The following is a 26,948-nucleotide window of genomic DNA, read 5'->3' as shown; positions in this document are numbered from 1 at the left end:
CCAACATAAGAGTCTGATATATTGATATAATCTTTACATTAACATTAATTTATTTTATTTTTCTCTAGCAATCTTTAAATTCTCACTAATTCTCTACACAAGGCTTATCCCCCTTAGCTTACTGCGCTGTTTTTTTTGTCCTTCTATATTAAAACAAAATTAATTTCGACTAATTGATTAAATAATTTGGTTGATTTTTAAAAATTGATTCATGTCCTGTCAGGTTTAAAGAATAATTGTGCAGGATTTTAACTTTATCCTAGAATGGGAAACAAAACATTTTCAGCCATTTTGTTTTTTACCAGAGTGAGCTGAATAAGCTTTGTCAATATGAAAAAAAAAAAAACGAACACCCCCCCCCTCCCCACATTAACAATGTCCAGTGTAACAAAAAAATAAATACCGGAGGCAATGTTTCTATATAAATTGTTTATTGTGATATGAATTAAAAAACGGCAAGTGCTAAATGATGATGGCGTTACATAATAGTATTGCAATATATTCAACGCACGACTCTAACAGAGTCCTCACAATACCAAACAGAGCTCTTGTCTTGTAGGGCATTTGTTACATTCTTCAAAACTCATATTTCCAAAGTGACATAAATCGTTACAGAACATCAACAAACATAGATTAGTTTTCCTTTTTTTTGTACATTTCAATCTTATTGGAGATTTCCATCCATCGCTGACAGCTATAAATGGCTAGAGTTTTATTGTATATATCCGAAGTACAGACAATAGGAAACGGTGACGAGCAATGTAGTTTTTAATGTTTTAAAAAAGGCATACCACACATACTTCATGTGCATTTTTTTGGCACTGACAAATCAAATTTCTATGAAACTTTTATTTGCAGGGCAGAATACTTATTATTTTAGTTATTTAGGCTACAGTGAACTTTCAATATGGTGTCCTTGACATTGTTTAGTTTAGCTATATATTTCTACAAATCCCCCCAGTCACCATTTTTCATGGAAATCTCCAGTAAAAAAGAAACATAATATTTTATGTAGCATTAAAAAAAGAAAAGAAACTATCATGTCATGAATCATAATTTCCACTTTTCATTTAAACAAAAATATTGAACTTTATGAGAAAAATAAAAGCAAGCTTTAAATTGGTAATAATAATTACAAGTTGTTACCAAATAAACAATGAATGGAAAACTAAATACTACTCCCTCAGTAGATCTGCCAGTTACACACTATACGCTATGCCTTCCTAGGGAGAAATCATATATATAAATATAACTAAACATACTGGTAATTTAAACAAAACTTTGAGAAATACATTTCAAGATTAAAAACTTGTTAAAATGTATTCTTTAGAGATCTTATAATCAGCATAGAAAAAACCCAGATGGTCCCAATCATTTCATTTTTAATATCACAAAAAAAACAACCTAAACATGGTCTTAAAAGCAACACAGAGACATTTCACAAATATATATATATATATAAATTAGGCCTATAATAAATAAATAAGATTGTTAAAAAAAGCCACAATTTTTATTTTTATAAAAAAAAGTGTAAAAATAAAATGTACTGAAAGATTAACAATCACAGAAAGTGTAAAAGAAAACAGAATCAAAGCAGAATTAGTGCCACAAAATCATTTTATATCTTGTCTTTAAATTGACCCTCACTCTTTAAAAATTATGTTTTAATCATTTTTCTTTTTTTGTAGAGGCACGGCGTTTGAACGGTAAAGGGCTTGGCTTTCAAACCGCGGGGGTGTCAGGTTAGAATCCTGGTGAAGGCTGGAATTTTGAATTTCAGGATTGGCGGTTGGTCATTGTGCTGGCCAAATGACATCCTCGTTAACCATGGGCCACAGAAGCAGTAGACATTTACATCATCTGCCCAATAGATTGCAAGGTCTGAAATGAAGAACTTCTCTTTTTTTGGTCTACTTCATAACATTACTCTACTGACAGAGAAAGCCTTATGTGGTCAACTCCATATGACTTGGACAAGTCAGGCTATAGCTGCTACTATAAACTAAGGATATCAGAAATTTGGCTTCAGAGAATGCAAGACAGGCAAGGGAAAGCACTGATAATAATAATAATTTTATTCCTAGAGTGCTGTTAACAAACAAAATGTAGGCTCAGGGCGCTGTGATAACATTACATACACAAGAGCTAAAAAGAAAAACTGATCTAAAAAAGTTTTAAACAGATAGGTCTTAATGTTTTTCTTGAGTGTAGTGTATCAGGTTGTCTTGAGATCAATGGAGAGTGAGTTCCAAACCTTTGGTCCGTGCCGCAGATACATTTTATTTTTTATGTTCAACTAAGAATTGTTTATAGCTATGGTTCACTCTCAATTTTATATATAAATATATTTTTCGCAAGGCTACAACACTACGTCAACTAAAGAAAGCAGGAAGCAAATAGAAAATAAAGACTTGATTGGCCAAGGGAGGCAAGGGGTGAGAGATGTGCAGTCATTTAGCTGTTCTGATAGACGAGCTACAACTTGGTTACACCATAACAACGGTCCATGACATCAACAGTGAGGATGGGTAAGTGGATGACAAGCAGGCATAGTCCATAAACTTGGTTAACAGTTTCACCATTCTAGTAATACCTGGCCAGAACTACAAACTAAACATTTGAACATTTTATTTTCATTTAACAAAAACACATTACATACGCTTCATGCCAAGAAAATTTATAATCTGAGTAGAAGCCAGATTCAGGATAACCTCCCCTTAATTCAAAGTTCTGCTAGGTGGCAGTATGTAGAACAGTGATTCCCAAAGCGATCTATATAGACCCCCAGGGAGTACACAAAGACTTCCAAGGGGTCCACGAGAAAAAAAGTTTGAAAACCACTGATGTAGAACAAGCTAACCTTCTATTTCATGGATCTTACTTCGTAATCAATCAAAATAAAAAAAAATGTATATGATCTGTCTAATTCAGCTATCTAAAAGGTTCAACAATCTTCCCTAATCATGTGATCGATCATTCTGTCATTCCTTTACAGACGTTTACAAAAAAAATCTTTTCAAGCAAACTTGCACAGAATTAAATCAGTCCTATAAATATCTTCTCTAAAAACAAAAAAATACAAAAAAAGTAATCCACAATTTGTACAGTTAAGAAAAAAATGCCCAGTTAAAAAAAAAAAAAGAAAATACGTTTGTTTCTTGAAATGATTTTGTAGTTTAAAAAACCCAGTAATCTATAAAAAAAAAATAGATTTTTAAATTTTCTTTAAGTTTCCTTTCTGTTTAGTGATTACATGAACAAAGTAAACAAGCAAATCAAAATTTTCATAGCATATACTTTCTTTTCCATATAGTTTATAGAAAAAGTAGAATTTGTCATATAAATATACAAAGTTAAACATGTAAACATTTTTTTTTTAAATTCTAAACTAAATCTTGAAATAAAAAAAAAATGTTAAAAAAGAAAATTTAATTTGGCTGCCTTTATTTCCCAACGATGGCCACCAACAACTTCTTGTAATCACCGCTGGTGTCGCCTTCAATAAAACTGGCCAGAGATTTGCCGTACTTGGATTGGAATTCTTGTTTGATGAACTGCATGTCCACCTGACAAAAAAAAAAGTAAAAGGGAAATAATGAACAGTAGAGGACAGACAAATAGTAGAGCTTCCTGGTCATGTGGTATGCACTTCGGGCTGTTGTTTGATGATCCTGGGTACAAACCCTATCCGCTGCCATCCCTGGCCATCATCCTGGAGGTTTAGGTAAGGATAGAATCATCTTCAAATCGGAAGAAACATCCGAAACACGCAAAACAAAAGATTTTTCTACAAATTTTTCCTTAAACACCTTTAACCCAGAAGGATGAAGAGTATTATCCCCATTAAAGTTAAACAGCATGTGCTTATTTACAAGTTAACATTACAAAGCTTATATCAACTCACTCGGTTTATCCGTCTAGTAAAAATGTCTACAAGTTATTTCTCCCACACCCAATCTCAGATCAATTTAAAATTTTGCACCATTATTTCTTGTAACTTACAAAACAAGAATCAATAAAAAAAAATAACCAATTGATTAATTAACTATTGGATTGGACTTTACAGACGTCTTCGAGTCCATAGGATATGAGAAATGTGCTCATCTTTGATCACGAAGGAGGATATATATATATATATATATATATATATATATATATATATATATATATATATATATATATATATCAAACAAAGGAAAGAAATCGTACTTGACAGATATGGTGGTATAAATAAATTAGTCTCTTGAGGATGCTTGAGCTCTGAGTGAACAAGTTTTTTTTTAAATTGCGTTTAAATGGTAACATTTACCCCAGATACCCCTTTCTTTCCCCTCTTCCCAACTAGTCCAGACAATTGATAGGATCATAGCCCATTGAGAAAGCTAAAAGCATGAAATTGCGCTAAAAAAACAATTGGTAACAAAATTTCAAATTGGACAAATTAATTATTGTCTAGATCTATAACAAATTTAATCACATGACTGATCTGAACTAATTGATACGATTACACTTAATATAAGCTTTGTTTTTTTTTTAAAGTATTTTTTATGTTTTTCCTTTTTTTTTGTTTAATTTCCACTTTTCATTTTTTTTAAATATGGACTTTATGAGAAAAATAAAAGCAAGCTTTAAACTGGTAATAAACATACAAGTTGTCACCAAATAAACAACGAATGGAAAACTAAATACTACTCCCTCAGTAGATCTGCCAGTCACTATTTTACTCAAGGGAGAAATCATATATATATAAATATAACTAGACATATTGATTATTTAAAAAAAAAAAAGAAGAAAGCGAAATCCACATACTTCACTGCGGGACACGACAGCCCGGATGAGAGCTTTATCCTTTGTTCCGGCACCCTTCATTGACTTGTAAAGTGACTCGGCAAAAAATGCAGCAGGGTTCTTGGCCACTTTCACTGAAAACGAAAAGAAATAAATATTACAGCTGTCAGATCAAAGCTGATGACTTTACAAAAATGAGAAGTATAGAATGAACAATAACATACAAAGTTTAAAAAAAATAATAATAATTTCCATGGCCAACAGTAAATAAAAAAAAGGAGTGTTGAAGACAGCAAAGGAATCCACCATTTAGTTTACATTTTGTGTTTATTAGGGTTAGGTGAATGTTGTCAATGCACAATTGTACAAGTTGTTCCTATTTGCAAGGGGAGGTAATGTTCGACTACTTCTGACTGTGTAACAAATGAGTGTTTTATTTTTATTATCAGGATAGACATCATTATTCCTGCTAGATGCGCTGTGTCATATTAATGCATTAATTAATAATCATGTGCCAGATGCTAGTCTATTCCTTTACCCACTAATTCCAACAACAAACAGTTAAGTCACTTACAGAAACTAAACAGTTAAGTCACTTACAAATACAAAGTACAAACCTCACCGTGTTCTGCTTAGTTGCCTCAATGTTAAACAAAAAAATAACATTTGCATTGAAATAAAGATTACTTAAGAATGAAATACTATTTGACACCCAGTGCATAATTGTAATAAGTAATCAGTCTAAATAATTGGATGAAAATGTACATCTTGAGAAAGATCAAAATCAATGTGCTAGAACAAATGAAAGACTGCAGCTATCTTTTTTCCCTTTAAATGATTTTTAATATATAGACTTGTAAGAAAATTTGAATTAAGATTCAAGAGAAAGCCATGTTATCGACAGCCATGTTATTTACAAACCCTAAAAAAAATGTGAAGAAATGGCTTCAACATGACTCACAATATCTCAGAGTAAACTGAATTTCATTGACAGAGCTGGTACATAAATATATTGAACATTCAAATACATGGGATTTGAGGAGAGAGAACTCATCCTAAAGTCATATGGATTGTGGGTACATTTGAGTCTAATGGTATTTGTTACCAATTATAACATAAATCTGTGTGCGATAATTTCATATAAAATGAGTCACATCCATTCATCTTGAATATCTGGTCATATGATCTACAACTAGAAGTCAGTCCTTGGTTATCCTCCCCCCCTTTTTTTTTCCAATCAAGTTTATAAAAAAAAATGTTGTTAATGAAAAAACTATTACTCCATTACAATCTTTAAGTTGATCAAGGGGAAGGGAACTCATGCAGGTTTGATCAGAAGTTTACATCATACCTTTTAGAAATCATCAGAAGTTTACATCATACCTTTTAGAAATCTTCATGCAAAGTTGCTTATCACTAAACTAAATACATCATTTCAGTGCTTTCAAATGAGACCATTCGTCAAAATAGGCCTCAACTCTGACCTGCAACGTCGCAATCTGTGGGCAGTGTAGACTGTAGACCAATAGCTTATTGCCACATTGTACAGAGCTGTGATGTAGCAATGAGTTATCGGTCTCCACTGCCCACAGGTTGCGACGTAGCAGGTCCATGTTCAGGCCTTCTATGACGATTGGTCTCGACTCAAAACTAACTGTCACTATGGAAGAAAATAGAAACAATAAAGAAGAGGGATAAATTTGTATATGGGCAAGTGATACATAAATGGCTGTGTTTAAGAGGCTGTGCTCCATTAGATACATGTGACAGATTGTTAAATATCGGAAACAGCTAAACACATTTCTAGAGATGATGACAGGTTAAAACGTAATTAAAAGTAAAAATGACTTGATCTGCTGGTGAGCATCTAATGTTTAAACATTGACTAATTTGCAAGTGATTATGACATGTAGGTAGCAAATGGTGGCAGACGCAGGAAAATATCAAGTGCACCAGCAGGAGAATAGGTGATGATGAGTAACTTGTTAATGTATGGACATTTGTTGTCCAAGGGCACAGGAAAAAAAGTGTGTATCTCTGCACTAGTCTGCATATGAATATATATATATATATATACACAGACTTCATTATGGTCACAGGAAAAATTTATTGCGTTTTGTGAACTTTGGTCTACAAGAGTCTACTGGGCGGTCAGAGAGATGAAAACATCAAAGTCTTCTCATCCACTGACACGTTACCTGCGATTAAGTACGTATCTGAAAAAACAAATCCACTTTAGTTGGACATTAAACTTATATATTCTTGTATTCTGATGAGTCCTGTAAGTCATTTGATTATTATGTTCAAAACTGCTAACAACACTCAAAAATGTACATTGTAAAAGCTTCAGTATCAACGAAACAATTCAAGATAAAAAGAGTTTATATCACAGAATTTTTTGATTCTATACAGTGAATAAATAGTAAAGTTTTTCTTTCAGACCTTGTGATCTACAGAACAGATGAGTAATAAAGGTCATCTGTGTCTGTGGCCCACAGTTAACAAGGTGTCATTTGGCCAGCACAACAACCAACTGATTTTACTTAGAGGCCCCCCAAAGATCACGAAATTAAAATTTTCAGTCTTCCCTAGGATTCAAACCCGGGACCCCCAGTTCGGAAGCCAAACGCTTTACCGCTCAGCCACTGTGCAACCATAAAGAGCATAAATGCAACCTATATTTTAATAACATTCACATCACTTTCTTCTGATGAACGAATTAATAGCCACCATTGACTTGATGGCCTACAAAGTTTGTAGAAGTACAAGTTTCTTAAAAATTTCAAATCAAATTATAAAACTGGTATGTTAGTTTCAGAGTAAGTAATAGTGCTAGAAGACAAGAATTGCACTTTGTTATGTAGAGAGTAAAAAAAAAATAAAGGGACTTTCAGTCAATATGTTGAAGACCAAAAAAAAAAGGTTTTCAGTCAATGATATGTTGAAGACCAAAATGAACTGGGCTTTACGTCAATGACACCTGGGGAGGCAGCAGGTCAAAAGAAAATGGGCTTTCAGTCAATGATATGTTGAAGACCAAAAGAAAATGGGCTTTCAGTCAATAACATCTGGGGGAGGCAGCAGGTCAAAAGAAAATGGGCTTTCAGTCAATGACATCTGGGGGAGGTAGCAGGTCAAAAGAAAATGGGCTTTCAGTCAATGACATCTGGGGGAGGCAGCAGGTCAAAAGAAAATGGGCTTTCAGTCAATGATATGTTGAAGACCAAAAAGAAAATGGACTTTCAGTCAATGATATGTTGAAGACCAAAAAGAAAATGGGCTTTCAGTCAATGATATGTTGAAGACCAAAAAGAAAATGGACTTTCTGTCAATGATATGTTGATGACCAAAAAGAAAATGGGCTTTCAGTCAATGATATGTTGAAGACCAAAAGAAAATGGGCTTTCAGTCAATGACATCTGGGGGAGGCAGCAGGTCAAAAGAAAATGGGCTTTCATATGTTGAAGACCAAAAAGAACTAAATTATTTGAACAAAAAGTAGGAACTGATTTTTAAAAATATTAAATAACTTGTTCAAATTCTGTATAGATTAAATTTGTTTTTTACAATAATAATAACAATAATAATAATAATGAGTTTCGTACCTATGGCCAAACAGCCAAGTTCAAGGCTGCCACTCATTTCTCCTTCAATGGACTTTTCAATGTCCTTTCCACTTATGGCTTTGTACTGGCTAAACGTCTCTCTTAGCTGGATGATGCTACGAAGGCACAGGATCTTGTTAAACACAGACTCGTCTGTCCCCATCTGTTTCTCACCCGCCTGCGACAATGAGATGAAACAAGGGGCGCATTAGATGAGGCAAGGAATGCATTAGATGAGGCATGGAATGCATTAGAGGAGGCAAGGAGAAAGCTACGTAGGTGAAGAAATAAGATTAATCTTAAGAAACAAACGTATTTCAAGAAACCGGAAATTCGACTCCCCTGCCCACAATTCATTGATCACTGACAGAAATGAGTAAAATCTTTTGACTTTTAGAAGAGCTCATTGTCCCATTCAAATTAAGACTCAGGAAGGCAGCTGTGTCACTGGCATGAAATAATGACATATAAACTCTCTGAAATGACCAAACTGAATGTTTACTTGACCTGAATAATTAGCTTACTTTGCCATGGCAGCTAAAATTTAAAAAAGGAGGATATGGAGGGCATGGAAGGGGAAATGAGCTAGCCAGGAAAACCAGTGACTTGGCAGAATTTAAGTCATTGGTTATTGCATGACTAAATGCATGACGCGTAGGACGTAATCATCTTCTTTTTTGAAGTAACGTCTGTATTATATAAGATAAGATAAGATAAATGGCTGCCTGGTCGTGCGGTTTGTGCGATGGACTGTTGTTCAAACTTATCGATGGTCCAGAGTTCAAACCATGCCTGCTCCCATCCCATGTCATCCTGCAGGAGGTTTGGATCAGGAAGTAAATTATTTTTAACTCTGAAGGAACATTCGAAACATGTAAAAAAAAAAAAATGTAAAAAAAAATTTTAATTTTGTAGAATGATAAAATTTCTTATATGCTTAGTTTCCATTGATATATATATCTAATGTAAATTACTTTAAGTATTTCACGAGAAGATAAATAGAACAAGAAGTAAAGATGGCAGGATGGACATCTGTCCAACTGAGGGGAATAACCCAAAACAGAGTCTGATGGCGAAGTACTGTTGCGGCACTATGATCTTCTAGTAACAAGATAAAGTGCACTGACCTACAGAACTGAAACTATTCATTTTATTCCATTGAACCACTTCTTTTCATTATTTATACATTTCTATTGATAAACATTCTTTATTAGCTGAAATTGTTATCTAACAAAAACTAAATAAAAACTCAGTTTGCGAAAAGATTTTCTTTAGTAACTTTGACAGAAACCACAATTTTTTTTTTGACAGATGTAAACAACTAAAGTCGTCCTGCACCATTTGCAAGCTGTCTATGTGCATGAGACTGCAAGCTGTCTTGACACATGAGGCTGCAAGCTCTCTTGGTGCATGAGGCTGCAAGCTCTCTTGGTGCATGAGGCTACAAGCTCTCTTGGGGCATGACAGCTTGCAAACTGTCTTCACAAATAACTGTCACCAGCAATGTTTACAGCTTCTTCCTGGTGCCTGCTACTTTTAGGTCTTTTAGGAGGTATGACGCCAGGTTATAAGAGGGTTTCAGGCTTCATGAGATTTCTGTCTTTGTTTAAAGAGAAGTCCTGCAAACATTCTCTCACAACTCACAAATGCAAACTGAAAATTCTGCAAAGGATTTCTCTGATGGTGATGCAATCTCAGCATCTATTTCAAAATTTGATTTAGCTTGTCCAACTTGAAAAAAAAAAAAAAAAAAGACTCACCCTAGCAAGGGCTAATAATTCCTAAATAAAGTTAAGCAACAATAAAAGAATTGTCAAGTGGACATTTTTGGGAATCACCTGATAGAGTTCTTGAGCCTCTTTCTTGGCCAGCGCAACATCGGGCTCAGTCCTGTCATTCTCCCGGTGACCAGAGACCAATGATGTGAGGAGGCGCTTGAAGTGTCCGCTGGTGTCTGCCTGAATGTCACGCTCCAGTTCTCGTTTATATACTGAATGAAGTGTAAAAAAAAAATTTTTTAATTTTGAAACTGTTTGCCAAGTGAGTGTGTGAGTGTATGGTATGATGTAATACATGGACAATGAACTAAGATGCTTTTTAAGAGTGGGTTGTTGTTGTTTTTTAAAGGGGGAGTAAGGCATATGAAAAAGAAGACAAGCGTGGAGTCTACGCGGAACAAGCAGATTTGAAAGAGGAAGATATTTGAATCTTGTATTTGTATTTCTTTTATCTTTCTTTCTCACTACCTCCAGCAGGAATAAACTGAGCAGTGTGCAGCTGAACATAGGTCTCACCAGCTACATGAAGAGGCACAAAACCTCAGTGCAAAGCCCTCAGAGCCCTCCCTGAATGACAAAAGTGGTCATCATCGAACCATGTAAATTATGAGTTAGTATGGTGTGAATGTACTTTTTGTTTTTTTATAGTTACGATGTTTTGTTTGGTGTAGTGCACAAATTATAAGACAAATTTCCTTACTGACAATAAAGATTATTAATTATTAATATACTGATATTGAAAGCCAGTAGATATTAGATATTTGTCAAATATTTTTTTTAGAAGTTTCCTTTAGAAATAAAGATGTTTTTAAGATGATTTCCTATTACTCCAAGTATGGCAGGGCATGGTAGTGGGCATGGTTTGAACTCAGCGACATCAAGACAGTCTAAAGTACATGACCAGGCAGAAATCCATTAAATTAAAAAAAACTTCGTCTAACATGGAAGAGAGGATTAGTTGTCTAAAGGTTGAATCGAAACATCACACAGTAAGACTTAGTTCTCTTTGAAACCCAGGGGTCCTTTCAGCTGCCGTATCAGATTACAAGGTGTCCTAAAATATGAAAACAAAGATCCCACATTTTTACAGAGATTCAAAAAGCAGGAATCTTGGTTGGCCAAACATGTTAAAATTAAGTCACTGAGCCTAGCGTCACTCGATTAGCAATTTTTTTTTTAACATCCTTAGCACAGCTCAACAATTGTGAACTCAAGGTCACGCGACCAACCACATAGCCCAAATTTCTTGCTTGGGGGTAGGATTCATTACATCATCTTGTTGACAGGCCTGACATGCAAACCTCTTGAAGAACTAGCCAACCACGCAACTGTCAGGAATAAATTGAAATGTGACCAGGTGAGAACAATATGAGTATAGAACTGTATATCATGAGATGATAAAGCATGTCATTATTGTAAGCCTGAGCTTACATTTCTGCACTGGATTAGGGTTTGTTTATTCCTTTTAACATTTCTGCACCGAGGTATTATTATTTTCTAGTTATTCTTTGGCAATAATATTACTCAAAGACTTGGGAATGAAAAAACTTAAATACTTACAAGCCTTGTACTGAGCTCGGATGTCTGCTATTTCTGCATTACTTCTGCTGCTGAGAATTTCTATCAAAGCTTCCTCGTCAGTACCTGCACCCTGAACACAGATTTAAAAAAACAATATTTAAAAAAACGTGTAAAGATACATATCCTATTTTTTGAATCAATTCCAATCTCAGTGTCTATAATGCATTTTGATTTTTTACACCAATGTGTCCTTTTTCCTGCTAGCTGGAGATATTTGTGTATTGACAAACATGCTAACCACAATAAGAACTTAAAAATCTCATATAACATACACTGCAAGTTTTCTCGGTCTAATAGTACGAAAGCTAGATAGACCTGTTAACTACCTCACCCTAAGGTCAATTTTAATTAACAATCACAAAGAGGAGTGGCTCAACCAATGGGCAACAGGAAACACAGGCAGAGCTGTTTAGAAAGAAATGAACATGCCTAACAAACTGGACAGTATTAACTTCCTCCCCCGCAAAGAGCTATCTACAATCTTCCAACTAAGGATAGGACAGACACCTCTGTTAAATTACCATCTCAATAAAATAAATCCCACACAACTCTCCCTTTGTAGACACTGCGCCCACCCTTATGAAACCGTAAACCATATCCCTTTTGAATGCCCCTTCCTAATTCGCCTTTGGCAGACCCTACTAGCACTCCAGCCCAACATAACCAACACCCTGTACGGCAGTGCTGAACAACTGAAGAAAACAGCACACTTTTTTTCCTTGGCACAGTCTGCAAAAGAGCTCACAGCTCAGCAGCAAAAAGCTGGCTAGAAGAAGAAGAAGAAAAAGAAGGTGTGTAGAAAATTAATCAAAAGAAATAAATTCATTTAACTAAAGAAAGAAAAAAGAGACAAAGAAAAGAGGCCTTGAGGCCAAGTATTCCTATGATGAAAAAGCTTAGAGAAAAGCACAAATAAGTTTATTCCAAAAAAAAATAATAATTCAGATAATTGAATATTACGCTGAAGTTAATGAAAACTGCCCTCCCTCACAGATTCTACCTTTTATATCATGTTAAAACAAAAAAAGGGTTAAGAGACTTAGGCGATTTCAATCACAAACGATCTGAACTTTTTAAACTAATACATTTGAGCTCCAAAGCAACTCACAAACTGTATTGTTTGAACATGTTGAGATTTATCTTTATCTTGTAGAACTAGGTCAAGGAGCAGTTCATGCAACTATTCTATTTTTAGCAACCATTTTTCATTAGAGGGAAAGAACTCCTTACAATTCAGAACATTCAGTTGAAAGAAATAAGCATATAATATAAATTAAAAAAAAAAAATGAAAACAAAAGTTATAATAAATTTAACACTTCAATATATTTGTAGTCAATGTTTTCTCTTCATATTATATATATTAATTAAAAACCTAAAAATAAAAAAGTTTATGTCTCTATTGTAACAATAACTTTGAAATTTGTTTTTCAAACCATCCCTTTAAATTACATAATTGTGATAGCTACCCCAGCATGTATTCTACATCTTCTGGAGGTGCAGGGTTTGGTGGTAAAGTGCTTTGCTTACACGCTGGAGATCCCATGTTCAAATCTTTGTGAAGACTGGGGATTTTCAATTCTGGGATCCTTGGGCACCTCTGAGTCTACCCAGCTTTGATAGGTACCTGACATTACTTGGGGAAAAGTAAAGGTGGTAGGTTGTTGTGCTGGCCACATGACCCCCTCATTAACCCTGGGCCACAAAAACAGATGACCTTTACATCATCTTCCCTAAAGACAGCAAGGCCTGAAAGGGGAACTTAACAAATATCTTCTGAGCCATTTTCTAATAATATTATCAATTTTGAAAAGGAAAATAGCAACAAAAAAAAAAATTGCTGAATACAGACTTATAGATGACTAATCTCGTAATGTCCAAACAGATAGACAAGTTTAGGTAGCAACAGATTAATTCTAAAAAAAAAATTCTGTATAACAAAATGTTTCAATGTTTGTTATATATGTGTTTTGACTGCCTTGAAAGATTAAAGAGTTTCTTTGAATAAAGTGTAATCCTTGAAAAACCAACACAGATTGTCTTGTGATATTCAGTCTCACCTAAAGTAGGTCAACGAGCTTAGTTGCACCAGTGAAGCCTAACAATGACATTATCTGACCCCAAACAAATACAGTGCTCACACCTCTGGATGGTCACATGATTACACCTCCGGCTAGTCACATGATCAGACCACACGAGTAATCATTCTGAAAAGAAATTGTTCTATCCCCCAGTTCTTCACATTTGCCAACTGATCATGCTAATTGTCTAAGTTCCACTTCCAGAAACTGGTCTGTGATCATCTGTTTCATTGGCCCACAGTTAACGAAGGTGTAATGTGGCCAACACAGCAAGTAAATTTTCTCGAACTATTGTCAGGTACCCATTTGAGTTGGTTTGACTCAGAGACAGCACGTATATCCAAAAATTCAAAGTCCCAGGCTTCGTCAAGCTTCAAACCAGAGACCTCTTGGTTCGGAAGCCAAATGTTTGACCAATACCATGTCCCTACTTACGCAGAATTAAAATGAAAAAATTAAAAGAAATATTGTATGATAATGAATCATACATGATGGCACATAATTGGATGTATAAATGATTTGACTTAGATTTTAAAAGATCAAAGAAAAAACCCAGAATTCTACCAACAGTTTTGAATTCCAGCTCAAGGACTGAAGATAGACAAAGCCAAAAAAAAAAGAAACGTAAATAGAGCCCCGACGGACAACGGCTTTGTCAGCATCAGATGTGGCAAAATATGCAGGTCACATGCATAATCTTTGGAACTGAAGACATTGACTTAAGAGATTTTTATTAGTCTGAATTCTTTTTTACCTTAATGGCATCGTTACATTCTTTGGCATCAAAAACTCTCGGGTGGTCCAACAAAGCTAGGGCCAGGTCTTTAAATCTGCCGCTTATCTCACTCTCCAAGTCTGCTCTTAAGTCCTGCAATAAGAAAAGACAATGTCAAGGTCATTTTTTTTTCTCCATCTTCTCTCTCCATGCACATGCAAAATAAAAAGTCTTGAGTTCAAAAACCCTGGGCAAACTTTTAATGGCTTATTTAAAGACTTCATGAGCCCATTCGGAGGTGAAACGTGTACCTAACAACATTTTTGGCCATTTTTCAAAGAATTTAAATTTATATCATCAAAAAAGTGATGAAAGACACAGGGAAGGGAGCTGAGTCTAGTAAGGTGAAGGTCAAGCCTTTGAATCCTTTCGTGTTATCAGTAAACATGCTTCTAATTTCACCCACTAATTAGACACATTTCTTCTTATATATACATTGACAACAATAAACAAAAAAGTGGAGTCTGAAAAGGACTATGAGCAAATTTCTTTTGTTCGACTACGCAATAAGCAAGAATTTGATCAAATGTCATAGCATAATTCTATTAATCAAAATAACAAGCAATACATGTCTGCTTGCACATGCAGTTTGTGAGCTGCACTGTCGTTCAGACTTATTGATGGTTCTGGGTTCAAACCCTACCTGCTCCCATCCCCTGTTGTCCTGCTGGAGATTTGGACTAGGAAGTAAGTTATTTTAAACTCTGAAGGAACATCCGAAACATGAAACATTTTACAAACATCTTAGAAAAAGATAATTTTAAAAAAAGAAAGCTTATCTAAGAAAAAGAGCCGCTAATTACTGCCATTTATCTGAAAATGGCAGGATTAGCTCCCTTTCTGCTTTATAAAACAAATAATACGAGAATGGGAGAATAAAAAAGAAGTCAAACGTAATAAGGGAATTAAATTCATATATACATCCACATTTCTCATTAAGTAGTATTTATTGTGCTTATTGTAGTCAAACTGAATTTCCATTTCATTGAACCAATATAAATTATCTTATCTTATTTCGATATCAAACGAAATAATAATTCGGCAATAATTAATTAACTAATTTTGATAAATTTTTTTTTTATTCATGTCTTGTCAAGTTCATGAATAATTGTGCAAAGTTTCAGAGAATGAGAATTGGGAGAATAAACATGTTCAAACATATTACCAGACAGAGAGACAGAGCGAGTTGATAATAAGGTTTGTAAGAAAAGGTATCTTTCATCCTGAATAAGCACCAGAAGTAGACATTTTAAATACTAGGTTTATAGTCTCCATTCCAAACTTATCAAACATGTCAAGAAAAATTAAAATTACTTGATCTTAGATATTATTTTAAAAAAAAAATGAAAGAGAAGGCCCATGAGACAGATAGATTTGATGTAGGAACACTAACTATGATATACAAGCACTGAGTTGATCATGACAGAAACAAGTTTCTCTAGACACAATACAACTCATTTAGGTCTTGCAATCAATATCTAGACCAGTGTTTCCCAAACTGTGTTCCGCTGAACCCTGGTGTCCAGCGAGATTGAATAGGTATTCCGCTAACTACTTGAATTATTAGCCAGTAAGCCACCATGTGGATTAATCTCTCTAAAAATAAGCAAAGCGTTCCGCTAAATACTCAGAATGTGCAGTGTCCCGTTAAGGAAAAAGGTTTGGGAACCACTGAGCTAGACAATGGCAGTAGGCATGCTAAAATAAAATATGTAGTTTAACCATGTTAACACTACCCAGAAGAAATGAAGAAACTAATAGTGAATAGAATAAACGAGAAATGGACAAGCTCTCATCCGAATCACAAGAAAGATGACGCCTTCTATAAGCCATCCTAACATGATCAATGTCTATTCTTTCGCCTCAGAGACGGACACAACAGAAAAAGACAACACATGTTTCAGGAAGCTCAAAATCGAAACCAGTGAAATCTGTTCCCCTGGAGTGTCCCCCAGAGAATGCTGACCATGTCCTTGAAAATGGCATTCTTTACCAAGAGGCCTGAACAAGACACTGGTCCCAAAACAGCCCTATAGAATGAAAACTATGTGGAAAGCTACTTGATTCGGAAACCACTGCGCAGTTCATCTCATATATTGGTCTAGTAGTATGAATGCTCCTACATAATAATGGGAACGAGGAAGAAGAAGAAGAACTATGCTAACAACACGGGTTCGGTTCAGATCATTGTGGTCAGATGATATATGCCCACACTAAAACACTGTTCAGTCTTAGTTCTTTTTTACTGGTAACATATAACAGTAATGATAATTATAGCTTTCATATAGCGCTACTTTCATGCTTATATCTTGCTCAGAGCGCTTTGGTCCAATCTCATTTGTGGACCAGTGGTGGGCAAGGGGGTGTCTGGGAGAAGATTTTTCCGTGCTGCCTTTAGGCGCTCAGTAAACACAATTCTGCTCGAGTCGGGTGTCGAACCCTTCATAGGTAGCCAAGACAAGCCAAGTTGTACTTAGCCTTTCTACCTCGCTTTCCACGCTGACACATATCTTAATTCTTTTTTTGATTAGTAACATACCTTAAGAGTTTTCTATCTGGCAACATTTCTAAATTCTTTTCAATCTTATAACATAGCTATGTTATTTTCTATTAGAAAGATATCTTAGTTCTTTCCCAATATTGTTCAGCCCACATTTTTTTTTTTTGCCGATACAGCACAAAAATATAAGTTTGCTTCTCATTACTTTCAAATCAATTCCATAGTTATGATAACATTGGCTGTGAAAAAGGAATCAAAAGGGAGATAACTGGAATATTGCTTTACGTACATTCAAGAACTAGATCAAGGGCAGAGCATCCCAGAAACAGCATGTAATTAAACATTAATCATTACATTTTGCCGGTTTCAACAGATGGTTACACACCGGAAAAAAAAAAAGTTCCCGAGTCTTCGTAACAATAAACAATACAACTAGACAAACATAAAAAAAAACCAAACATAAAAAGGGCTTGGCATATACCTACTGTCAGCGCCAGTCATCTCAGGACATCGATATTAGGGCGGGGAGAGAAATACATGAAAACACGAACCGAATACACGAAACTCACGATTGTCGTAGTCTGATCCCACTTTCCCCGTTGTGCGTGCGTGTGTGTGTGTGCGTGCGTGTGTGGTGGGGTGCGTTTGCAATGGGAGGGGGGGGGGGGCGGAAGGGGAGGACGGTAGTGGCAGAGGCATGAGTTAAAGGTAGGACGGCCAGAGGAGGGGAGGTAACAATGATGATTGCACAATGCTTGATGAATTCTAGAAACGTCGAATAAATCTGACTTTTCGATAACCTTTAGCATGCGCAATCTGGACAACATCAGCCAATAAAAAAAAAAACTGGGGGTGAAAATTGGCATATCGGTAATAATAAATAAATAATCTAACTTTAAAGGATACATACTCAAACACTTGTTATTTATAATATACACGCCATACTCCCACCCTTGGGAGGTTGCATACGTTCTGCAAATAAGAATACCAGTGACACCCGATTAGTAGACAAACGGAATTATCTGTCCATAGTGGGCCTGGGGAAGCCATGCAAGCGTCCTCCCTACCATCTGAGCTTCAGAATGACAAAACTATGGGCCCAGAGTAGGCACCATTTATCCTAGAAGTAAAAAAAACACACACAAAAATTAAGAAGCACTGGCCAATAGTATAGTGCGAGGGGCATTCGAGGTACGTCCGTAAATAGTGCTCACGATCGACCTTGAGTTCATCAAACGTCTTTTTGCGAATTTTTTTTTTTTGTCACGCTGAGGTCCTCGGCAGAACGCGATGTCCGACTTTTTTTTTAAAGCTTAGTCTCTTCGAACGCCCCCACCCTTTTCCCATGTTTACCAGAACATCGCGCCCCTCGGTTTAAGAAACGCTGCTTTAAATGAATGTCAAGTCTCAGCCAGATATCCACAAGCTTCTGAAACTAGAACAATGAGCTTGACGACTGCGAACAGACAAAGAGACAGACAAACAGCTAAAGATATACGGTAACATTATTATTTTCTCTTTTACGTGTTAAACAACAGGCCCCCCCCCAAAACCCTCCCCCCCAACCCCTCCCCCCACTCCTAACACTAAACGATCCTAGTATCAGTAACCCACTCACGGAAGTGGCATGCAAAGGTTGGTCACAGCTTTTATCTGGCCAACAGGTTGCTTAGAAACCGTTCAAACACCTAATCTCCAACTGTGTACGCCCGAGACAGGAAATGAAACTCTGGGATTTATGTATTGAACTTATCAGACTTTTTTTTTTTGTGTGCTGGAGAGCTCTCAGATTTTGTCTCTCTTGTCTCGAATATCAATAAACAGACCAACATCATTTTAGACAATCAAGAGTGTAGATTTTCATACATGACCGGAACGTAGCTAGCTTTTTGGTGTCTCGTGTCTACAAAATAAAGGAAGTTTTTCCCCCATCACTTTTTTTGCAAGGGTCTCAAACAAGGAAATCCTACGCCCCGAACTGGGAGTCGACCACTTTGTGAGGTTGAGACAGAGCGTCGCATGAGGTTAGCGGCACATTTTCTCCGACAAAATGAATAACGCATGCCAAGAGTTGCGATGACATGGAGGCCTATATGAGGAAAGAGCAAGCAGGGACGTCCTCGTATAACTTGGCGCCACACTTTCATGGAGGACCTCAGAGCAGTGGACACCAGGTGGGAAGAGGCTTCTGGCATTGCCAGTGACAGATCTTTGTGGAGACAGCTTACCGCCCAAAGCGCCGAACGTCGCGGGAGGATCTTTACACAAAATACAATACCACAGTTGTATCAACTAGTTTGGATCAGTCATGTCTTTAACTTTGTAATAGATCTAAACTAACAACAATAAATATGTGCGATTACAAATATTTTTACCAATTGTTTTGTTTAGCGCAATTTCATGCTTTTAGCTTTCTTAATGTGCTATATCTAATTGCTTTGTAAATGGTCAATCTCTATTTCCTCAAAAACATTTCGTAAAAAAACTCCTTTAGTTAAGTGTTCCATATTTCTAACGTTGCAGTGCAGTTCACGCGATAATTATGAAAAATTACTTAATAATTGTTATTTTAAATGATGTCCAACTTATATGCATAGTAATATATTTTTTCTCTTTAAAAAAAGTAAACATTTTTTTGTGCGTAAATGTAGTAGTTAGTATGACAGAACTTACTTAACTTGGCAATACAAATGTAATAAAAATAATTTTTGACAAAAATAAAAAACCGTTTACATAAAATTGTTAAAACTATGGCAGATTTTGTTCACCCCTACTAAAAAGCCTCCAGTGTTTGTTACTATTAGTAGTGAATAGTTGTAAAAGTGGTGTAGTTTTATGAAAAAACTGCTAGTATAAGTGATTTTAAAATTAGATATTTCGCTTTTAGAAAAGAAAAAAGTAGCCGTCGCATCAGAACTTTGAATGGACTAAAATATTATGATGGTGGATTTTCACTATCTTTTTTTAGTTTACGAGATCTAAACGGGACGGACGGACAGACATTTCACACAAAACTAATAGCATCTTTTCCCCTTTTGGGGGCCGCTAAAAAAAAAAACAGCAAGGCAGCCACGTCAGAAAAGAGAGGCGAAATCAACTTCGCGTTTATCGCTACACTGCATGGCTATAGGCCTAGATGTTACCTTTTTTTTAAACAAAGCTTATATCAACTCACTCCGTCTGTTTGTCTGTCTGTCTAGTGCACATTTCGTGAGCGTTATTTCTCTCACTTCTCATTCTCGGATCAAGTTGAAACTTTGCAAGATTATTCAGTGAGAGATGGGGAGGCAGAGAGAGAGAGAGAGAGAAACTATGATGTGATGATGATGATGATGATTTTGATTTTGGGCACATCGGCAATTGAGTAAAGTTCCCCCTTTCAGACCCTACGATCTATGGGGCGGATGATGTTAAGATCATCTTTTTCTATGGCCAAAGGTTAACGAGCAGGGTGTCATATGACCAGCACAACGACCAACCGTCTTAACTTTCCCCAGCTAAAGTCAGGTACCCATTCGAGTTGGGTGGACTCAGGGGCGCCCTAAAAAAAAAAATCCCGAAATTCAAAATCCCCGTCTTCATTGAGATTTAAACCCAGGACCCAAGGTTCGGAAGCCAAGCGCTTAACCCCTCAGCCACCGAGCCCCATGGATGTAATTAAGGCCGTCCAAAATGGACAGCTTATCAAAACGTCGAGGAAAATGCTGCAAAATAAAAAAAAAAAGGTAGCATGAAGGCATCAGACTGAGAACATAAACTGTTCCCGTAAATGTTAAAGTTAAAGACGTTGCCGTGCTCATCTAGAGTTGCTTCTTGTGGTGATGTTTTCTTTTATGCACCATAATGGTTTCTGCCATAGTTCCTAAGGACGCGCCATGTTGGTGTCATTGCTTCAATGCTTCTGTTGTGGTTTGTGCTGATGACGGATCTTTTTGCTAGAGCTTACTTTTGCGTTTTCTTCCCCAGTAATAGGGACGCAGGCTTGGAGACTCTGTTGTAGTCAAGCCTGATTAGCAGTGGTTTGCTTTGGTATGGTCCGTGCCTCCATGTCATTGGGCTGTGGGCTTCGCGAGCCCTGGTCGAATTATGGCACCGAGCTTAAGGTGTGCTATACTTGTAATTTGATTATGTGGTACTTGCTTTTGTGATTACCATTGAGACTTCATCATTCATATCATGTTTCATTCGTTCATGAACTTGCTCAACTTATGCTCTTGTTGTTAACTAATGGAAGTTAATGGAATCGTTATTATAAAATATTATTCATGTTGAACAAATGTTGTTATTCACTCACTGTTCAGTTGACATTTGTTCGATGTTTAGCAAGTCACAGTTTCATATTCTAGTACCCTTTGTTTTGGTTTACCATGTTCGGGTGGGGAAAGGGGGGGGGGACTCAATGCAAGTGTCAGGACTGAGTTCTGGTCAGCCTGGGCAGTGGCGTAGCTACCAATGTGCGGGTGGTGCGGGCCGCACAGGGCACCAAGTGGAGAGGGGCACCAAAATTCCCCCAGTGTGTATTAATTTCCTATTTCCCTGAACTTTTCAGTAAAAACGACTAATTGTATGGACACGAACAAACATAAACTACTGTATTTTAAACATGAACTAACGATTTATAAACTAGTCATGTCGCTATTTTGTTTCATCTCATTTACTATTTCTTCCATACAATGTAAGCTATAGAACAGTTTGAATCTAATTTACTAGATTTATTTCGGACACACGGTACATGTTGTTACTACACTGATCAATGCTCTGTAATATAAAGAAGAAGATAGGCCAACTTTTTTTTACTTCATTGTTTAGTCCATTGGTTTAATCTAGATATTGAGTTTACAAATATATTTCTAAACTCTAGCTCTAAACATTGCTTAGTTTATTCATTTCTTTATGATTCTTTATAGTTTAATTTTGGAAATAATTCTATTGTAATGTCAATATTTTTAAATAAGCTAACCTTTGTTTTCTACGAGTTTTTTTTTTAACTAACTAGTTAATAGTAATACTGTAACGTAAACAAAATGATGAAAAATGCTCAAGACTAACTAGTCTGGCTGGCGCCTCAAAACCCTTTTAAGCTCAGACGGAGAAATCGGCATCTCTGGTTCTGTCCGATCTGGGTAGACTATAAGGGCCCCATACCCAGATCTATCTAATATTAATTCTATCAGTGGAGAGCCCAGCTGATTTTGACAAATTGGCCGCAATACGAGGAGATGGTTTGGAGGTCTGCTTGTAATGCCGCCTGTATTAGGTCGGCTTTCTTGCCGGTTGACCAGAGGACAATGTCATCCGCATAAAGCAGCTTCTTTGACTGCAGTGAGGTGCGTTTCTTAAATTTCTTAAGTCTAAGCATCGAGACAATTTCAAGTCACATCATTGCCAGAGTCCACCGACTATAGGCGAGCTGTTATTGGGTATGAATTAACTGAACAATTAAAAGCAACAAAGCAAGATGAGACGGTTATCATTGACTCCAGAAATAAATGATGAGGCCGACATACTGAAAAAAAAAGAAAATGCTTCAATACTGCAGGTTCTAGAGACTAAAGGACAGCACACAAGCATGTCTTTAGTACACTCCTCAAATATTCATACTGAAGAAGCTGAACCATCAGACAGTGTAAACAATACAGAAAGCAGGACAATAAACTCTAAACTGAACGACATTGGAGATTGGCCTGATGTCATCACAGATAGTATTCGCATAGACCTTGTCACTGAAACAGTTCAGCGTATGGACAGTCCATTCAGAGAGGCGTATAAACATCAAGAATCAGCAAAAGGAAAGGCTAGAAAGCTTTCAAAGGCTTGGTTTTTTCCGGCAAATGTCAAACGGCGAGAAATTTCTTAGAAAGTGGATGTGTTATTCGCCAAAAAAAAATGAATTCTTATTTTGCTTCCCCTGCATACTCTTCTCAACAAAATCAAGTACCAAATCTTCATATAAATCCAAAGTTGGATTCAATGAGTGGTGGAGGTTATCCCCGAAAATAGAAAAACATGAGACCAGCAGAGCTCACATTCAGTCATCTCTTGCTTGGAGGGAACTTGAAGTTCGCCTGAGAGTAGGGAACAATATTGACATCAAGGCTCAAGATTTGACTATACTAGAGATTATACAAGAGACGAAAACCTGGAGAGTTAGTAAAATTACTATCAAAGTCCGATCCACTCTTGAGGGAGCATGTGCTTCGAACTAACCTTTGTTCCAGACCGAATACATACATATCTCCACAAATACAAAATGAATTTATTACAATATTGGGGGATCACGCTAAAAAACAAATCATACAGCAAGTAAAACAAGCCAAATATTTCTCTATTATTTTTGAAATGTTTTCCCCAAATTTTACGGTATGTTGTCATGGATAATGAAGGGGTGCAGGTTCGTGAGTCTTTTGTTGACTTCATCGACACAAAGGACAAGCATGCTGCTGGAATCGCTGAGATGATTCTAGAGAAATTGCGTTCGGATGGCTTAGACATAATGGACTGCAGGGGTCAAGGATATGATAATGCTGAGGTCATGAAAGGTCATTCAGGTCATGAAAGAATTAACAATATTTGATTAATGAATAGATATTATTTTGAACAAAAAGTAAGGTTTTGCAATGTTATTAATTAGTTTTTTTTTTTTTTTGTTTTTTTTTTGGGGGGGGGGGGGGAGGGCATCAAGATGAGGTACCGCACCAGGCATCATATACTCTAGCTACGCCACTGAGCCTGGGTGTCCTGTTAACTGTAGAGGAGAAAGGGGGGGGGGGCGGCAATTCAGGTTGTTGACTTTAAAACCGACATTGTTTTGGATTGTTTTTACTTGGTGAGATGTTTTTGTTGAATATAATGTAACTCATAATAAGCGCAGTGTGGTTTGGTTCCTAGTCCAGGACAGTTGGACTTTTTGGTTATAGATAGAGTCGAAGTGTAGACTCTAATTATTCTCTGTATAGTCATTATTCAGTCTATGGCAGGGGTTCTCAACCTGTGGGTCGCGACCCCTGGGGGGGGGGTCGATTGACGATTTGTCAGGGGTCGCCGATGACCATCGATAAATGGATTGTCTTTGTGTCTTTGCTGTGCAGATGAGGGTGGGTGGGGGTCGCGGAGTAGTGTGTGTGTGTGGGGGGGGGTTGTAAACAGGGGTCGCCAAGCTTAAAACCGCTGGTCTATGGGATATTGAGCTGTTATATTTTAATTGATACTGGATATTTCCAATAGTCTGAACTGAGCCTGTAGTATATTGAAGTACACATACGTATAGTAGAGAGGAAAAGAGTCTTGACAGCAAGTGTATCCACCCCTAGTTAAGTAAACGGCAAACCCACCTGACAGACGTCAGCTGGCGGACAAACAGAATAATAACAATAGTTGTAAAAAAAAATATTCAATTTCCAGAGATTTGAACTCGAGACCCTCACAGTTCGGCTACCACGCCCCGACATTTCTCACACACTGCCTCGTCCACATGGCGTGTCAGTGTGACTTGGCTTTGTGACTATCTGGTCTGTCGATCCACCCCGAAATCTCTCCAGCAGTTAAGTGGCTTCACGTGCATGGGATCCGCCGCCGCCACCCACCACCCCTCCCCCATCCAGCACGTCGAAGACAATCGTCTGCTGTCGACGTGAGCCGTGCAGTGGGAGATACATCAATACCAACATCATGCTTACTCCAGGACTTGACATTTGGGGGAAAACATAACACCAGTTCACCTAATGATTGGAAATCTAGGTCAATGCATACGTACACCCCCCCACCACCACCACCACGATTCTTTTTTTTTTTTTTTTCTTTTCACCTACAAGAAATTCTACTAACATTTTGTTTGATTGATTGCATGATTGCATGTTGTTAATATTGTGTTGATGTTGTGATTATCTACAGTCATCAGACTTGCGGAGGCGCGGTGGCTGAGCGGTTAATCACTTTGCTTCCGAAACCTAAGGGGGTCCCTGGTTCTAATCCTTGGGTTTTTAATTTCGGGATCTTTACTGCGGGGGCTGACGAATCCTGGTGAAGATTGAGATTTTTAATTTCAGGATCTTTGAGCGCCTTTGAGTCCACCCAGCTCTAATGGCTACCTGGCGTTAGCTGGGCAAAAGTAAAGGCGGTTGGTCGTTGTGCTGGCCACATGACATCCTGGTTAACCGTAAGCCACAAGAAAAGGCCTATAGATCGTAAGGTCTGGAAGGGTAACTTTGCTTTACAACTTATCAATCTTGTTGTTTGTTGGGCTAAAAGGGGGAGGGGATGGCGTGGGTGCTGAATTTCTTCTCTCTATTTCCAAAGCCCATGTTGTCAGACGTGTACACACACTCTGCTTCTGTTCACCTCAATCTTGGTTGTTGCTGTTGTTGAGGATGCTGATGTTGTGCTGAAGGGGGGAGCGGGAGGGCGTGCATCGAACAGAAAACTGACACGAGATGATACAATGCCTCCATCAAACTTGGCATCGACCGACAACGGATTGGCAGCTGCTGACATGGCAGTACTCAACAGGTACACCTCCATAACGTCACCCTGAAAAAAACACTGACGCGTCGACCAGGCAAGAGACAGACCGTTGTTAGTTGAAGGGGAAAAAAAAATCCGTGCTGGCTAATGTCACTGAGTCATGAGTTCCACTAATCACACTTCTTAAGATAAACATTTTGTTGTATTGATCCAGATACACGGCAAAGTTGAAGTACACTTCTTAGTAGGACTTTTTGGGTTTTTCTAAGTAGTAAAGTTTTTGAAAAACTTGAGTTTTTGTAAGTTACCGAAGAATCCATAATGGGATAAAATTAGGTGACAGCGAGTTGGGAAAATGGGAAAAGGGGGAGGGGGAAGAATAAGAGAATGAGCTTACGTGTCGAATTTTATACACCAGTGATGCTCAAAATACGACTCGCGGGCCAGATCCGGCCCGCGACGTGGTTTCATCCGGCCCGTGATATGGCTCGCGACGCGAGTGTCGGAAATAAAATTGGCCCGCAGACAGAATTAGGTTGGGCATCACTGTTATACACGATGGTACAGCTGTTACTAAAGCCTCCCCGTTCTATTTCCAAACTAAAAGGCCTGGGCCTATGGTGTCTTGTATATTTCCATTGTGTTTGTTACAGCCGTGGCATAGCACTCTCCAGAGGACAATAAGCAACTTGTGGCATAGGAGGGCCAGTTAAACGAGTAACGTTATTTTTTTTTTCGATCGAAAAATGAGAAGAATGGAGGAAAAAATAAATTCCTATGTAGACCTGACAGAGGTGTAAAGTCTGAATAATTCTAAAGAGAGTGTAGCGATTTTCCAAGAAGAGTTTGCAGAGCGGTGACATCCAGCGCCTCTGCTTATACTAGAATGTGATCCGCCTCTGCGGGAGGCGTTTTACATCGAAACATTGTTCAAAAATGTCAATCTTAAGTTTCGAAAACACAAAAGCACTGAAATGATACTACTACGTAATGCGGAGCAGAATTGTATCGGAGACCTCCATGCGATGCAGTGGTCGCCTCACACAAAAAAAAAAAATTGAGACGCTGTCAGGCATGTATGCTTTGACTACTTAGCAGGCTAGGCATAAAAACAGACCGATCAAGGGTGCCGCGGAAAGTATAGATCCATAAAAGGCGAAAAAAACTGCCCTGGTACTAACCTATACTGAAATGAGAGAGTTGCATGCTTAGAGTAGAGACTTTTCATTTGGTATTGGTGTCAGTGCTTGTCTAGCTACTTCTTGGAAACTATCTAATACTCTTAAGGCATCAGGGAAGGATAAAAAACGTGACCTACATTTTTCCTACTGCACTACTGGCGATATTAGGAGGCGCGGTGGCTGAGCGGTAAAGCGCTTGGC

General features: G+C 37.3%; 1 protein-coding gene across 1 annotated transcript in view; it reads right to left on the bottom strand.

The window, feature by feature from the left end:
• Nucleotides 1–414: 414 nt before the first annotated feature.
• Nucleotides 415–26,948, bottom strand: part of LOC106050755 (annexin A11-like) — a 58,677-nt gene continuing 32,143 nt past the window's right edge. Inside the window, exons 5-10 of the mRNA XM_056011970.1 lie at nt 14,586–14,699; nt 11,732–11,822; nt 10,232–10,383; nt 8,394–8,571; nt 4,810–4,922; nt 415–3,566 (exon numbers count right to left, since the gene is read on the bottom strand). Coding sequence (XP_055867945.1) covers nt 3,444–3,566; nt 4,810–4,922; nt 8,394–8,571; nt 10,232–10,383; nt 11,732–11,822; nt 14,586–14,699 — 771 coding nt within the window. The 3' untranslated portion in view covers nt 415–3,443. The remainder of the gene's footprint in view (nt 3,567–4,809; nt 4,923–8,393; nt 8,572–10,231; nt 10,384–11,731; nt 11,823–14,585; nt 14,700–26,948) is intronic.

Source organism: Biomphalaria glabrata, chromosome 15 (genome assembly GCF_947242115.1).
Source record: "Biomphalaria glabrata chromosome 15, xgBioGlab47.1, whole genome shotgun sequence".
In the NCBI taxonomy this organism is placed as follows: domain Eukaryota; kingdom Metazoa; phylum Mollusca; class Gastropoda; family Planorbidae; genus Biomphalaria; species Biomphalaria glabrata.
The sequence above is the reverse complement of the archived record's forward strand: the minus strand, read 5'-3'. Positions and strand labels throughout refer to the sequence as shown.